This window comes from Camelus bactrianus, chromosome 10, assembly GCF_048773025.1.
Source record: "Camelus bactrianus isolate YW-2024 breed Bactrian camel chromosome 10, ASM4877302v1, whole genome shotgun sequence".
Taxonomy (NCBI): Eukaryota; Metazoa; Chordata; class Mammalia; order Artiodactyla; family Camelidae; genus Camelus; species Camelus bactrianus.
This window is the reverse complement of record NC_133548.1, coordinates 17,069,444-17,085,995: the sequence shown is the minus strand read 5'-3', so window position 1 is coordinate 17,085,995 and position 16,552 is coordinate 17,069,444. Positions and strand designations below refer to the sequence as shown.

The 16,552-nt window shown below is 41.1% G+C and overlaps 1 protein-coding gene across 3 annotated transcripts in view; it reads left to right on the top strand.

Moving 5' to 3' along the window:
- The window catches only part of ALKBH3 (alkB homolog 3, alpha-ketoglutarate dependent dioxygenase), a 74,413-nt gene that overhangs the window by 15,126 nt on the left and 42,735 nt on the right, over window positions 1-16,552 (top strand). For 2 of the 3 annotated variants that reach the window (XM_010964653.3, XM_045523824.2), the window contains exons 8-9: window positions 29-238; window positions 15,771-15,869. In XM_010964653.3, coding sequence (XP_010962955.2) covers window positions 29-238; window positions 15,771-15,869 — 309 coding nt within the window. The remainder of the gene's footprint in view (window positions 1-28; window positions 239-15,770; window positions 15,870-16,552) is intronic. The other variant, XR_012509611.1, reaches the window with a different exon arrangement.

Sequence of the window (16,552 nt, the reverse complement as noted above, 5' to 3'; positions counted from 1 at the left end):
GCCCCTTTTCTTGGCCTGTTGATTGCAGTGGCATCCGGTGCTGCTCACACTAAAGAACCAAATTGAAGCGAACACAGGCCACACCTTCAACTCCCTGCTTTGCAATCTGTACCGGAATGAGAAGGACAGTGTGGACTGGCATAGCGATGACGAGCCCTCGCTGGGGAGGTGCCCCATCATCGCTTCACTCAGTTTTGGTGCCACACGCATCTTTGAGATGAGGAAGAAGCCCCCACCAGTGAGTATCCCCTATATTTATTTTATGTTCTTCCTGCCTCCTGATATTCTGTGAAAAAAAATTAAGCTCCTGAAAATCTTCTGTTTTCAGATTTAGGAGACAGGAGTACATGTTTTGTTGATGAAACGTTTACCCCGTGGTTGACTCTGACTTCCAAAGAGGCCGTTTATTCATTTAGTGATGCAACGGAAGTTGCCTGCCTTGTGCCAGATGCTGGGGGTTCATTTCCATTGGTGGAAAGGACAGATACAGTCCTTGTCCTCCTGGAGATGGTGGGAGAGAGATACTACTAAGTGTTCAAGTTAATTGGAATTATGGTGAATGCTAGGAAGGAGGACTTATAAAGGGAAGGTTCAAGCTAGAGGGGCCAAGAAGGGAAAGGAAGGAGACTGAAGGAAGGTGCCCCTGAAGAAGCCTTTATTTTGTGTTCTTCATGGCAGGGTTGCCCCTTTTCTGTGAGGGAGCATTGCATACATCGTCCCTGCCTTCTTAGCCTGCTGCTGAAATCCAGATGAATCCCTGATTCTTTCAGAGAGAAGAAATTCAAACCAGATTATCAGAAAAGTGGTGACTAAACTATATTTATCTTAGCTCTTAATCTGTATTACATTTGAGGGTTACAAGGGCTGTTAGTTCTTTTGAATCAACGAGTGTAGAACTTTAAGACTAAGATATATAGAAAGATAGTAGGAACATTAAGAAAAGAGCAAACCTCTACCAAATTGTCTATTTCCAGGGTTTGTGTCTTTTTCTAACCAGGATTCCTAATCATTCAGCTTACAACATTAAACAAGACACAGTCATTGTGGAAGGTCTGCAAGGCTGTGTTTTGAGTATGACCTAATCCAGACCATGTAATTATCAAGCAGTCAGTGCTCATGTCTGTTCTTCATCAGATATACTGACTTGGGCTGTTTTCCTGACATCTGTTTGGGTTTCCAAGCATGGTATTTTGAAGCATTTTGTGTTGTTTTGCATTTATACCATTAAGCACCTTTTGCTGGTATATTTTCCATTGACTGAGTTTTCTTTGCTTTTGTTTACCCAGAAATTTGGTCTATGTTAGTGGGGGATTGTCAGTTGCCCGCGACTTTCTGAGTGAACTTGCTCCGTGAGCACTTTGAGTAGCCTTCACAGTTTCATTGGCAGTCAGCCCTCTCCTGTACCAGAGAGTACCACTTAAGAAGCAGGCTCCCCAGCTTTGGTCATATTCTTTTTAGGTATGGTTATGTTTTCATATGCAAGCTTCTACTCAGTTAAATCCCAGATTCACACATGTGAACAATTCCTCCCACCCTTCATAAGTCCCCTGTTACATGAGTGGCAGAGAAACACCACGTGTCTCATTTTAAAGTTTAGACCCTCTTCTCAAGCCAGACATACAAACACCAACTTTTTGTCAGGCATGATCCTGGGAGCTGGGGCTATAGCAATGAGTAAGTAAGAGGAAGTCAGCTTTCCCTCTGGAGCTCAGGATCTAGCACATGCTAGTACTCGGCCTTCCTTCCGGAGTTATCCTTCCATCTTTTTGATTGGCAGGTAAACTAGTATATCCAGTATAATCTTGGGTATAATCCGAGTCTCTCGTTCTTTGCAGTTATTTTCTTTGTTGCCAAGTATTTGAATGTTTGGTTACTGCTTCTTTACACACGCACATTCACCACCACTACCACCATCCCTTTTTAAAAACATTTTTGGCCTATTTATAGATTGGAAACTTAAGAATTCCCAACACATGCTTTCTGAATAATTAGTTTTACTGTACAAGCAGTTTCCAACTATTAAGCATTAACAATGTTCTGGTGCCCAGAATACCCCCATTCCTTTTCCCCTCTAGGTAGCTGAAGGTATTCATTTTCTCATATTAAAACATTTATGGTGATCAAGAGCTTTTCCTTGGTAATATAATTCAGTTATGTTATAGATTAATTTGTGGATGGAGAATGTAACTACCACATAGCATTATTTCTGAGGGTAACTATTTGGAGCAAAATCTCTGTGTAAGAGGGAGATTGACATACTTACTGAAGATTTGTCTTCTCAAGGCTTTTTAGAGTCTATTTTGGTGAACATGACTGAAAGCACAGGCCATGAAACACTAAAAATGTGGTTACGTCCCTTTAATTGTCTGCCAGTAGCAGGGGAATCTATACTATGACTATGGTAGCTGATTTGATGAAAATACAGATCTGACGAATAAGAAATCTGTCTGAGATCTTGAAACAAAGTTGGCTAAGGAAACACATTTGGGAAGACCTATAAATGTGTCAGTACCTCAGGTACTAATTTTTGGCTTCCTGAATAGCTTAACTATGATTGGATTTGGTGCAACTTTATATCCCTTCAATTCTGGCTTTTGTTTAAGATGGGGAAGTTGAAGGTTAATATATTTGAAATTATAATCATACATTGGTGAATACAGTTTAAAATTTTCCCCAGAACGTATAAATTCCATTCTTGGATAAATAAGACCCAGGTTTAAACTTTCAGGAAGATTTCTTCAAGTTTCTTTAACAGATTTTTAAAATCTAGGGCTCCACAAATCTAGCTAACCTAGAAGTGCACAAGCCTTTCTTTGAGTTGACAGCCTTGGAAATGTGTCTGAGAGTACATCATCTTTATCTTAAGATAATGATCCCTTTTCTGAAGGATTGAAAGGAAGTGGTTATTGCAAATCTGTCTCCTTTTCTTTCTAAACTATGGTGAGAACTCTGAGAACATGACTCATGATTCATACAACTCAAGGTAAAAGCATAAATTAGAAAGTATAAATTAGGTTGGTCTTCTGTGTGGAATTTGTAGGAGTCTGACTTCCCATAACTCCTAGGAGCATATCTTGCTATACGACTATAGATTGTAATTTTCACATCTGTCAAGACAGTTGGAGTGTGCTACGGGTTGTGGGTGGGAATCTCTTTCAAAATCCAGTTAGTTTTAACCTATCAGAGGAGAAGGTGAAACCTGTTTGACTTGAGTCAAAGTTTCTTATCTAAAGCTGACATAAAAGAATCATGAGATATCCTGTACTTCATTCAACTATGCAGTTTTGAGACAGAAAAGCATCTGTTTTGGGCCACTTTCAAAGAGAAATAGCCTTTTTTTTTTAAACATTCAAACTCCTCTACCCCTGCAGCAGCTGTTTGTTCTGCAGTCTGGCACCTGAAGCAGTTCTCTGTAGCTTCCAATCTTCTGGAAGCTGCCCCAGTTCCACACATTTCATTCCTAACAATTTCTCGCTGTGCAGAGCTGGTAAGGAGATCTTTGTTTCCTAAGCACCAGTGACCCTCTGATTCATGCCGTTGGCTCAGTCAGCTTCATGCATCCATCGTTCCTGGGATTAACATCGACTCCTCCAAGATGCCAGTCCTTGTCTCACCATCCTCTAGTCCAAGTGCATCAACTCCTGCATTTGATTTTAGAGTCAATTACCATTTCCTTTGGTGATAATAAGGTACTTGAGTGCATAGTATACTTGCCTAATCTTTCTCTCCCGTTCATCCCACCTTTCTGTGAATTCAGTTTAAGGCACCATACCTATCTTCTGTCTTAAGGATATACTGTCTTAAGACAGAAGTAAAGCTCACCAAATATACCTCAGTAGACATTTTTTAGAAACCAAGGGCCATTTTTATTCTACCGAGCTGGGCTTATTAAAGCTTTTCTACACTCCTGTCCCAAACCTAGTTGTACTTTTCAAACTGTATCGTGTCCCGTTATAAAGATTAATCTGGTTCTTTCCCCAGTATTGCTTTAATTCTGTACTGAAAAACAAGCTGGAGAAGGAACTACAAAAGCCATTTGGCAGGCTGCTATTTCTCTGTCGGTTACCATGGAAACAGTGATGGCTGAGTTGAGGGGGGGTGGGTATTAGATAATAGCAGGAAGTTTGTGATGCGGAGGTTTAGATGCCAAAAGCCTTGGTTTTCTAGAAAATTACCCATGGATAAGTTCTATCCATCATCTGAATCCTGAAAGTGTGAGGGGCTTCCATCCACCTCGAGGTGATTGAATTGAGGCAAGCCGGCTATTTCTCTAACCATTCCTCTCCCTAGCACCTTCTGAAGGATGTAAATAAACCCCATTCATATCACCAGAAAAGATGGTTGTAAAACTGCTTGAAATGGTAGAGGCTCTGAGAGTTCCCAGTGAATCAGGGTTCCTAGTGCCTCCCTAGCTAATTGGTTTTTTACACACTGCTGGGAAGAGTGGAATATGAAAAGGTCAGTTTGATCGTAAATACCAGTATTTTTCCAGGACTTTAGAAGAAAGGAGGATATTGGAATCCAAAATAATATAAACCAACTAGCTTAGATTTGAGAACTGGATAAACTAGACTGTAGCATTTCACAGAGCAGTGGCCAAACCTCCACCTCAGCCAGCACCCCACTGCCGCTCTCCAGCCACTTATGCTTCTTATTAGTCCATCTTCAGATCACAGCAGCTGTTCTGAGAAATTATAAGAACTAGTTCGAAGAAATTGTTGATAAACTCATCTCTTTAATATGTACTCTGATGAAATTTAGAAAATCGGGTTTTGTTTCCTGTTTCTGTCACTAATGTTTGTAAAAAGACCTTATCCACCTCATTTATACTTACTCCTTTATTGTAAATGGGGTTGATACTTGGTAGCTACTTTATGGGAGTAATAGAAAAGTTTTCCCATGAAAGGTACTATGAAAGTTGTTGCAGTAATCAGTGAATTTTTAAGCTGTTATAAGTGGTGGGTGCTATGGTGACTTTTCAGATGTGGAAATTGAAAAAGGAAATAAACAGCAAGGAAGCTAACCTCCAAGGTTTCCTTGTCCTGTGAAATGACATTCATTGAGGGAGCACAAGGGAGACTCGGGGAGGGTAGTGGCCTGTGGAGTGAGCATTCAAACTCCTATTTCTAGGGTCATGGTCATGTAATGGTTTGGAGAGTGTGAGTGAGAGAGTAAATGAATCTGTACATGTTTAAGCAGACAAAGATAAGTAGTCCTGAATTATCTGCAGGCACGAGATCCTTTGAGAATTGGAATCATCATTTGCTTCCTTGGGACCTTGTCTCTGGCTAGAATCCATGCCCTGACTGCCGCTGGGAATAATTAATTTTTGCACAGAGCCTCTCAGTTTTGTATTGCTGATAGTACTTTTAGTCTTGGGAGAACAACCTTTTCCAAAGTGATCGGTCAAGTTTGTTTGTGCCCTGGTTAGGTATGGGGTCTGCTTGCAAGCTGGACCTTTTTTAAACCTTGTCTCAATAGTAGAGTTTTTTCCTCCACTTTACTATACTCTAAAAATCTATTCCTAAGCCTTCTGGTAATTTTCTCATCTTTCGCAAATCACATTTTCATGCTGTGTAGCTGAGGTGGAAAAGAGCTTAGTGAGTTTGAGGAAGGAGGAGGTCCCGCATGGAGAAGAGTAAGCAAGCCAGGAGAGGTGATGAGAGGGGAGGAGTGGGCAGCGGCCAGATCATGCCGAGAACCAGGAGCCTCAGAAAGGAGTGGATTTTATTTTAAGAACGTTAAGAAGCTATTGAAATGTGTTAAGCAGAAGAGTGACATGATGATTGAAATTTTACAAGGTCAGCTGCTACTGTGTGGAGCTTGTACTAGACAGGAACAAGAGTGGAAGCCAGGAGACCAATTAGGAGGTTGTTATACCTTGTGTGTACCTGGGACCAAGGCAGAGAAGAGAGGTAGACAGATTCAATGACATGAGCTCAAAGGAGCAAGCATTTTTAAGACAGGCATTGGAATAATGGCCTGATAGTGTTGATGAGTATTTCCTGGTTCTCTGGATATGTGAGATTGATCACCTTCCATAGGAAGGGGTTTCAAAGAATTTGGAATCTTCTGGAAGTAGCTAGGTTTTGATTAGGACAAGGAAATAAAGGGAACCTTCAGAGCACGTGAAGTTGTGGATCTAGAGGTCTCTGCTCATCACTGAGTGGGAATTCCAGCAGACGCAGCGGAAGGGTCGGGGGTAGGGGTTGGGGGGTTATGTCTGATCAGGTTATGTCCCAGTTTGTTTCTGATTTAATGGTTGACTGGAGAACTTATACTGGTTACTGGGGTCAGGCTTCGTGGAGTTTGTTCTCGTATGATTTTCAAGGAAGGAGAGCTTTCATTTCTGGTGCTACAGTCTTGAGTAGAAGCTCTTTCAAGATAGCAGTTCCTTTAAGTTGCATTTCTTGGGAATATTATAGTACCAAAAGTGGAATCTTCATTACATTAAGTCTTCTGGTTTCAAATGCACATTCAGTGTATTTAGAATAACTACAGAAGTAAATGCAAAGTTAAGCTTATTTAAGAAAAACCCTGGTCTCACCCCCAGTACCATATCAACAACAAATATGAACAGTAAATACCATCAGCAGGTGGTTCACTGTAAACTGCATTTGCCTTTCACCATGTCCAGTCCAGAAGGAAAGGCAGGAGTCTCCATGCTAGTCTGGTCTGCAGGGCTGTTTTAGATCCGTGCAGAGAGAGCCTCTGCTGCAGTGAACAACAGTGCAGACCTCCCAAACCTGCCTCTGTGAGTGAGTGAGGCATCCTGAGGCCCTGCCTTATTGCGCTGTTAAGATCACTGGGAGTGCCTGGTAGAGGATGATTGATTGCCCGTGCCAGTTGCTCGTACTTAGCAGTCTCACTCACCTCACCAGAACCTTCCATGCCAAATCCATGCCAAAAATCTGGAAAGAGTTTGATAAAAACCCAGAGATTTGTGTGTGGCAAGTGAGTTCAAAATTGTTTTGAACAGATAACCTCAGTCATTTCAAATCTGTGCTTTTCCAGCTATCCTCCTACTTTGGCAGATCTTATTTCAGAAACAGCTGCTTCTCTTTTTAAGGTAATGTATTTCAGATCAATGTTAAGGATGTGATCATTCAAAGTGTGGTTTAAGTCAGCAAAATAATTCTGTAGAGATGACTTTGTGGGGTCCTCTCTTTACTCTGTTTCCATAATTTCCATAATATGTTTTGTCAGATTTTAAAAATACATTACCACTATGAACAAAAAAGTCCAGCTGTGTTCTTATATTGGAGCTATGGGAACAACTTTGCAGTCGAAATATAGCTGCAAGCTTAGAGATCCATGCAGCAGTCTAGAAGTCAGCTAGGTTCTCAAGGGCAAGGCAACGCCACAATTTGATTGGGCAAACAAGCTGAAAAAAATGATTAGAAAAGAGGAGAGGAGGACATTATTGGCATAGTCGTAAGTTGGGAGGTAGGGCATCTAAGGGGGCAGTGGGTTGCAGGGGCTAAGTGCTGTAGCACATGCTAAGTGCTGTAGCACATGCTAGCATTTAGTTTTCAAATATCCTTGCACTCTGCAAAAAAGCCTTGACCGTACCTATCAAGCAGCTCCACCACCTATCTGATTCTTGGACCGGAAAGCTAGAGAAGTCCTTACCCTGTTACCATCTTGAGAAAACCCTTTGCTTAATTTTGCAGACACTCTTGTTTTTTCTTGATTTTGAAGCACCAATTCTGGAATAAGTTGCCTACATCTGCAGTTTCCCTTTCCTACAACTTAACTCACTTTTAGAACACCTGGTCTTTGGATCCATCCTCACCACGCTGCTGATAAACTGAGACCACTGTCCTAAAGGGCATATACGCTAGCCTTTTCTCAGTTGTCATTCTCTTGTAATGTTGGTCACCAGTATCTAACACCTCTCTGCCTAAAACTCAGCCATCTGTTAGCCGCCTTTTCTTTCTCCTGTTAGTTTCTGAAATACTGTATTATCTTAGCTGTTCTCACACTTTTCTCATTGCTACTTCTCTGCCTCCTTTGAGTTTTTTTTTTTTTTCTTTACATTCAACCTCTTACATGTGGATATTCAAGATTATCTCTAATTCTGTTATCTTTGTGTGCATTACTTTTTAGGAGATTATGAACTGGCAGTAGATTGTAAACGCCATATAGGCAAGATCCATTTCTGTCTTGTTTATCATTATGTCCCCAGCATATAGCATTCTGTATGTGTGTGTATTTTGGTTGAGTATGTAAATAAATGGGATTTCATTTGTTCTTGTGGCTTCAACCATTTCTTCTTTGGTGAAGCAACTTCCGAGTCTCTTATTTCCAGGTTTGACTTTTATCTCAAGTTCTAGTTATTACTTTATACATGTTTATGAGACATTTCTACTTGTAATAGCTATTACTTTATACATGTTCATGAGACATTTCCACTTATAACAGCACATGTGACTTCTAACCTGAAATTGAAAAATTAAATTTATTATTATTCTTTCAAAAAACTCCACAATTCCACCTGCTCAGAAGTCCATTTATGTTTTTGATCTCATTATTCTCTTGGTTAGGTCTTACATCATAAGTTTGTAAGTTATTTTCAGTTCTTCCTTATTCTCTTATTTAATTGTTTCGGTTCCCAAATCTTCTTAATTTTTTCTTGAAATGTCTGAAAAACTCATCATTTTAACAGTGGCTTCATCCCAGACTCCCTTTACCACATGTCTAAAATATGAAAATGACCTTTTTCCACCTTGATATCCTTAATTCCAGTCTTTTCTCCCTAAGTTCTGATACCCAGATGCCAGGAATATTCAGGAATGGCTTCTTCTTTCTCTCTCTCTCTCTCTCTCTCTCTCTCTCTCTCTCTTCCTCCTCTCACCTCTCTCCTCCTGCTCCCAAATATTAATTGAGCACCGACTATGTGGCAGATACCATGCTCAACTCCAGGGATACAGCAGTGAATATGAAAAACACCGGGCCTGCCCTCATGGATGTTGCAGGGACTAGAGAATAATCAAGTGAATAGAGAGACATAATTATAACTTACGGTTAGAGCTGTGAGTTTGGATTTTATTCTAAATGCATTGGAAGTAAATGAGGTTGTGACTTGATCTGGTTTCTATTTTTAAGAGAACACTCTGGCTGCTGTGTGAAGAATAATTCAGGGAGAGACACGAGAAGGAGACTAAATAAAAGGTTGTTTCAGTATTTTTAGTGGGAAACTGCTGATTTGGACTTAGATGGTGGCAGTGGGGAGGAACAAAGTTAATGAATTTGAGGTATGTTTTTGAGAGTGAGCTAGGTTTCTGGCTTGAGCAGTTGGTGAATGGACATGTATTTCCTCAGAGAGAGAAGGAGCAGGGATTTTTGCGTTTGATTTTGCTCTTGTGTAGGGAGGATTTGTAGAGGAAATCAAGAGTTCCTTCTTGTATGTGCTAGGTTTGAGATGCTAGAGACTTCCAAACGTGAAGTAGGACATTGGCTATGAAGTCTAGAGTTCAGATGACAGGCCTGTGCTAGAGGTATCATTTGGGAATTGTCAGGACAACAACAATAACAACAGTAAAGAAGATCAAGATAAGTAACAAGTGTATAGTACTGGCTCTCTGCCTGGCTTTGTTCTGAGTGCTTCACATGCGGTCCTCCGGTAGTCTTGTAAAGTCGGCGCTGCTCTTACCCCATCGTGCAGATGAGGTGGCCAAGGCCCCGGGTTAAGTCACTTGCTCCACATGGCATGTTCAACTCTTTGTTGAGTTGAATTGAAACTAATAATCTAGATAATATGTAAAGCTCTGGAATTGCACATTATCGATTCAGGGCAAGAGAATAGAGAAAGAGGAGCAGAGAGCCAAGACTGAGCTCACTGCTTTCATCACTTTGTTCTCCAACTCAGAAGACTCCATTTGCTCCTACTGGAACAAAGGATAAAATGTGAACTCCTCAGCCAGACTGTCAAATCTTTACATAATCTATGCCCAGCCTACTTTGGTGTCTCACTGTTGTCTGTGATTGCACCATTCTGTTGAATTACCTCTTTACTCCTTAGGTATGCGCTCCACCGTCTCATTAACTTAACTCCTCTCCAGGCTTCAGGGGCCCACTGTAGCCTCGAAGTCTTTCCTGATGCCTCCAGTGCAGAAACTAATAATAGTTATTGCATGTCAAGTGCTTCCTGTGAGCTTAGGGGATGAGAAACAGGTAGAGGGCTTCTACTTTCTTTTGTTTGACCTGTCTGTTCATATATGTTTTGTTTTTTTAAGCATCTTTTAGTAAAAAAGTTGGAAAAATTTTTAGATAAGTAGCTCATCTAGGAGATCAGAGATGGCTTAGAAAACCAAATGTTTCACTGTTGACCAAGAGCATTAATTTGTGAGCATATCTTTCTTTGAATGGCCTTTTTGGATCGCACTGGGGTCCCTGAGATTAGAATACGGTACTTGTAGTAGCATGTGTGTCCTGAGCTTTCTCTCGGGTACTACCATGCAGAATGGCAAAGAGGAATTAAAGAAGCCCAGCAGATAGCACGTGGCCTTGCTTGGGAGCTTAGAGGCCAGGTGGGACAGCACGACATGGACGTAAAAGAAGGGGTCATGTGGTGGGTCCACCAGCAGCAAAAGTGGGCCGCTCTTAAGCTGAATCTGCTCCTCAGACTTGTTTTGTTTATACTCCCGCATGTTTTTAAAGAAACTGAATTAGTTGCTAAAAATGTATAACTCAAGAGATCTCACATAAAATTTCCGCTTATCAGCCTCCCGGGGAAACTGAGAAAATCGGACAATACCAGGGGACCAGTGAGGGCGCTACAGAGTGACTACCACCTACCTGCAGGCCCCGCAGCCACACCCCACTGTGTTGCATGTGGCCCATGCCCCTTGTTTACGCTACTTGTTCATGTTTGTGACCCTTAGAGTATAGTCAGAGTGCCATATAATTCAGACAGGAAATATTACAGGATCTCAGAAGGAATAGAGGTCACTTTGGAGGGCACAGTAAAGTGGAAAGAATACAGGTTTTGAAGCCAGGCAGATAGGTCTAAATTCAAATACTAGCCTGCCTGCCTTCTGCCAGTCTTTTGCATTAGAAACATACTTTCCCTCCAGCAACCTTTGCTTATAGTAAAATGGAAGCTATCACATCCCTTACAGGGTTGTGGGAGAATTAGCAATACTGTGTACATATAGTCCCTAACGTGCCTGGCACCTGAGCAGTGTACACCATGGTTGATTGTGTCCAGAAAGCCGAGCAGGATGCCTTGGTTTAAGTACCTGGAAATTGTTATTAAAAAGAAGCCTGAGGTGGGGAGAAAGCCAATTCCAGGTGGATTAAAGAGTTAAATGTAGACTTTTTTTTTAACTAAAAGGAAATACAGTTGTGTATTTAACTGTCCTGAGGATGGGAAAAGGCTTTCTAAGCAAAAAGCCGTGAAGGAGAACCAAAGAAAGATCAGCAGATTTGACTCTAAAAATTTTTGAGCTACTCTATGTTAAAATCCTAAATGCAGTTAAATGGCAAAAAGCAAATGAGAAAAATATTTACAGAAAGTATAACAAAGGAAAAATACCTTACTATCTATGGTTACAAATCAGTAAGAACATTTACACCTCATAGAACAGTGGACAAAGGACATAACAGAGAGTTTGCAATAGAAGAACTGCAAATAGCACATAGACATGTGAAAAAGTGCTGAGCTGGGTAGTAATTAAAGAACTCTATGTTTGAAGAGTGAGTTACCATTACTCCCCTAAATTATTTTTCATCACTGTCAATTGATAATGTTTCATATTGGTGATGTGGCCAGAGGTAGGTACTGTCATGTTTTCCTAATGGAATTATAAATTGCCACAACCTTCTTAAGAAAGCATTTTGGTAGTATAAATCAAAGTGCCTTAAAGTTTCTCCCTTTGGATCTATATCCTAGAAGTAAACTCAGAGATGTTTTGCACAAAGCTACTGTTTGCAGTAGCTTTTCTTTTCTTTTTTAATATTACTGGTATATAAAAATCTCTGTCTCCAACCATGTGTGCCTCACTGCTGTATCCTTAGCAGCAGCACAGTGCCTAACATATATAGGTGGTCAAAAAATAATATGTGAGTTTAAAGAAGGAAGTACATGTTCATACAAAGGAATATAATCATATTTTTAAAATACTGTATATCTAAGATGTACAAAATGCTCACAATATAATGTTAAAAATGAAAGAGTACACAATTATGCATAAATTCTAGGTGACAGGATTAAAGGTGATTTTTATATTGTCTTGGTGCTTTTCCTCAGTCATTCAGGACATCTTTATTGATATGTGTGGTAAGCATTGAGCACACTTCAAAAGGGAGAGACAATATAGCCCTCCCCTCATGGAGTTTATCAGAGAGCAGGAAGGCAGACATTGAACAGGTAATTATAAGCATGTCATTTACTCTAGTGAACTTATGTTACTTTTATAGTAGGAAAAAAAACTATGCCAATGATGATTTTCAAGCATCAATGTTTGTAATTTCTAAGATACCTTTTTACGACAAGAAAGGTGTGATTATGTGAGAAGTCTGCGTAGATCTCATACAGCGTGAAGTGTCCTTTTCCAGAGAAAAGAAAAATGTTTAGATTTCTTATCTGTTGGGTGGTTGGTAATGATTTAGCAATAAAAGCACCCCAGGCTTTTTTTTTCCCCTAAATAGCATTTTTCTAAAGGAAATTGAATAGGCTCAGATCTTGGTGAGAGTTGTGGAACCTTGGAAAGGCCCAGCATTCGTTGGAACTTATAAGCATTCAAATGAACTGGCTGTGGTTGGGGAAGGAATGAGAATGTTGATTAACATTAATATAAAAGTGTCTTTTTTTTGCTTTTTTTTTATTTGTGTGGAAAACCAAGAGCATCAACAGCAAAATCCACGCTGCAGGCTGATGTGACCCCTCAAAGTTTCTTTTAACTGGGATCAGGAATGGAAAATTTTATCTTAAGCCATTGCTTTTTTCGGAGTGTGTTTTGTTTTGTTTTGAAGAAAGACCTGAGTAAATCAAAAGAGTTGCAGAGACGTGTTTTGGTAATTTAGCCACGCTTAATGGCTGTGAGTGAGCTATGCGCTGCTCTAAACAGTCTGACCCGTGCTTCCACTGTCCCTTATCCATTTATCAGCTGAGCCTTTATGCACAGCCACGTGAGCTCCTCTGGCCTTTTATCTGCTTCCTAAGTGAAAAAAGTCTTTGTACGTCTTGGTTAAGTTAAAAGGTGACTCTGTGGTCTGTTGCTACTCTGGTCTCAGGAGAAGGAAGCATTAGTGAGCTCTGTGTTGCCTTGGTAGAATCTCTTGCCCTTTTTTCTGTCTGTCTCCTTCTGTGAAATAGGAATGTGCTTCCTAAGCCAAGAGTGTTGGGAGGAACAAATAACAAGCAGCAGAGTAGTGACATCACCTCTCGCTGAGGGTGTGCTCCTTCGGACTGATCAGAGTGGCTCCCTCCCAAATGAAGGCTCACCCTCTTTTGCTCTTTGGTACAACTCATGTTGTACCATGTATGTAATGTGTTTCAAACCAACCTGAGGCTTTCTCTTTTTTGAAAAACTCAGATCTTAGGAACACTAAGTGAAATGTGGCTCTGTTGACCATCACTTTCTGTCCATGCTGATTTTTCCCTCCTGCACTTGGAATTCTCTTTCACATGCTGGGTCTGTTCCTGCGTCATGCTTCCAGGTAGAATTACTGTACTCACCGCTTCTTTTCCATTGACCTTAGCACCCCTTCCTCCCCAATAATTTTTTTCCCATGTTTGGAAAACTGAGTTGTTGCATTTATTTGGAGCACAGGGCCTATGAGAGAGATGTAGGAGACAAAACTAAAGAGGAGGAGCAGGCAGGTCATCAGGAGCCGTGGGTGCCAAGCTAATGGATTTGAACTTCATCCTAAAGCCTTTGGGATGTCATTAAAGTATTTTAAGCAAGGGAGAGGAATTCTGAGGTCAAATTTGCATTTTATTACAGTGGCTCTGGCACAGCAACACTAGATTAGCAAATGCTCACTCTTAACTTTTTCAGCTAATTCTCCAAATGACTCCCCACACCTACTTTCTGGTCTCAGACACCTGTGTACACAGGTTGGGCCCTAGTTTCTTGGCTTATGGGCTGCTGTATACCCAATTCCTTTTTCCTAGAATATGCTTTTCCTCCTTAGTGTATTGCTAATTTTTTTTAAACATTGAAATATAGTTGATGTGCAGTATTATCCCAGTGTTCTAATGTCCTAAGAGATCTTCGTTTCAGGATTGTCTTCATGTTGTGGTTAAGTGTCTTTCCTGTCTACTGCACTTTACTCTCCTGTCCTAGTGTCTGTGCTTGATTTATAGATTAAGGCCCTGTAGCACTTCCGAATTATGTAGAGGGTACTGGCAGTTCTGTTTCTAGCTATGTTGAACCTTTATCTGATAACTGACATTACAGCCTAAATCAAGGAGACTTGGACCCTCTAATCTCTCCCTTCTGATATCTTTTCTTTAGTAGGGCATACAGCTCCTTTCTCTGGAATGCTTTTTTCAGAGAGCAGCCTTTTGCTTTTCTGAGACGGAGCTGGGCCACTCGAGGACGGGGTCACCTTCCTGCTGCTCTCTGGCTGGCTGAGGGGTCAGAGGTAATGTTTTGGTGCTCACTTATGACTGGAAGACAAAAGATGGCAGGCACAAAGTCAGTCCCTGGGACCAAAAGCTGTTTCAAACATTGCTTGTATCTTCTGCCTGTACTGCCAAGAGTTGAGGCCTGGAACCTAGACTGTTTATGAAAGTTCATTATTGTTTTGATTTTGATTTTCCTGGGGGAAGTCATTGTAAACAGTTATGTTCTCAGAAGCACCCCTACAATAATAAACATAAACACAGCGTTGCAGTGAAAGCAATCCTGCAGTAACTCAGTGTAATCTTTTGCATCGGAAGTAAAGCAGATGAGTGGATGGATCTGCCCACAATGAAGGCGAAGAAATCAGGAAGCTTGGGTCTGTCCCAGTCTTAATTCCTGACTTGCTCTTTGTCGCTGTGAGCAAGGAAGTGGTTTAATGCACCCCTTTGTCAGTGGTGGAGGAGGAGTAACACTGCCTGTTGGCCACATTGCAGCCTGAGCTGTGAAGCTTCGTTATGATATTGGACATGAACTGACTGAGCTCTGGAAGAAAGGGGCAGTGTAGACACAGGCATTTGGATGCTAGGCACTCAGGAGTCGTAATCCATTGGCAGAGGCTCCCACATCCAGTCTTCAGTTTAGCAACACTGTTCTGTTCGAGGCAGAGCCCCTTTCTTTGAAAAAATCTTGCTGTTGACTGTTCTGGCAAGAAACAAAAATATATCTCCAAAATCCCAAAGTCTTGTTTGAAAGCCGATTCTCCTAACACTATGTCAAAACACAAGGCACAGCATAAGGTGGATGTAAACAGTTCTTGTATAAACGACTGTGAATTCCTTCATAAGCCAGAATGTGCTTTTCTGCGTTTTGGATGCTGATAATACTAATGCTAATAGCTGTTATTACTGTACTTAATATGTGCCAGTCTCCAAGTGATTTACGCGTATATCAATTGAGGCTCACAGCAGCCCTGTGTGGCAGGTACTACCATCATCTGCATTTTACAAATGAGTGAATTAAGGAACAGAAAGGTGAAATAACTTGCCTAAGGCCAAACAGCTACCAAGTCACGGAGCCAGTAAATGAAGCCCTGCCATCTGGCTGAGTGGAGATTGGCATTTCTTTGACCAGTGTCACAGTCTGCATCTTGATCACAGGAACAGAACATTCAGTGCAATGAATGCTGTTTTCTAGGAGGAGAATGGAGACTACACGTATGTGGACAGAGTAAAGATCCCCTTGGATCACGGGACCTTGTTAATCATGGAAGGAGCCACACAAGCTGACTGGCAGGTGAGAACATGCAAGTATTGTGGATTCACTGTCATGAGGAGGCAGTTTCCTGACTGGCGTATGATTATTAATTTCTGTAGTAAACATGGTGAAAAGCAAGTCGCTTTTATAAAAAGCAAGAGGCAATAAAGTGGCATCATTTCCAAGGAGTTTTGGTACTACCTGCAATCAAAGCGGCCCTCCACAGCAGTGGTGTCTGATAGAACTTCCCATGATGATGGAAAAATTCTGAATCTGTGCAGCCCAGTGTAGAAGCCACTAGACACAACAACTCTTGAGCTCGTGGGATGTGGTTGGTGTGCCGAAGAACAGAATTTGTAATTAATTTAAAAAACTTCAGGCAGCCAGTGGCTAGTACATGGGGCTGCACAGATCCACAGCTTAGGCCAGGCCATTTTTAAGTTGTGCAAATTAATGTCAGAACATTTAGTATGAGAGGAGAATCTCATGCATCACTGGGCTCAGCCATTTATGTATCTTCTTATGAGCTCTGGAAAAGTGGCAGGAGGCTAAGAGGAAGAGCACCACTTAGAAAAGATGAAACTTTCTTACTGTGAGGGCGCTGGCATATCGTGGTGGGGGTGGGGGTTTGTTTCAGAGAAGGAGACCTTTATCCACAAGACTGTAAAGAGCTATTACTGCTCGTGAAAGGCAGCATAAAATTGAAATATGTCTGTGTCCTC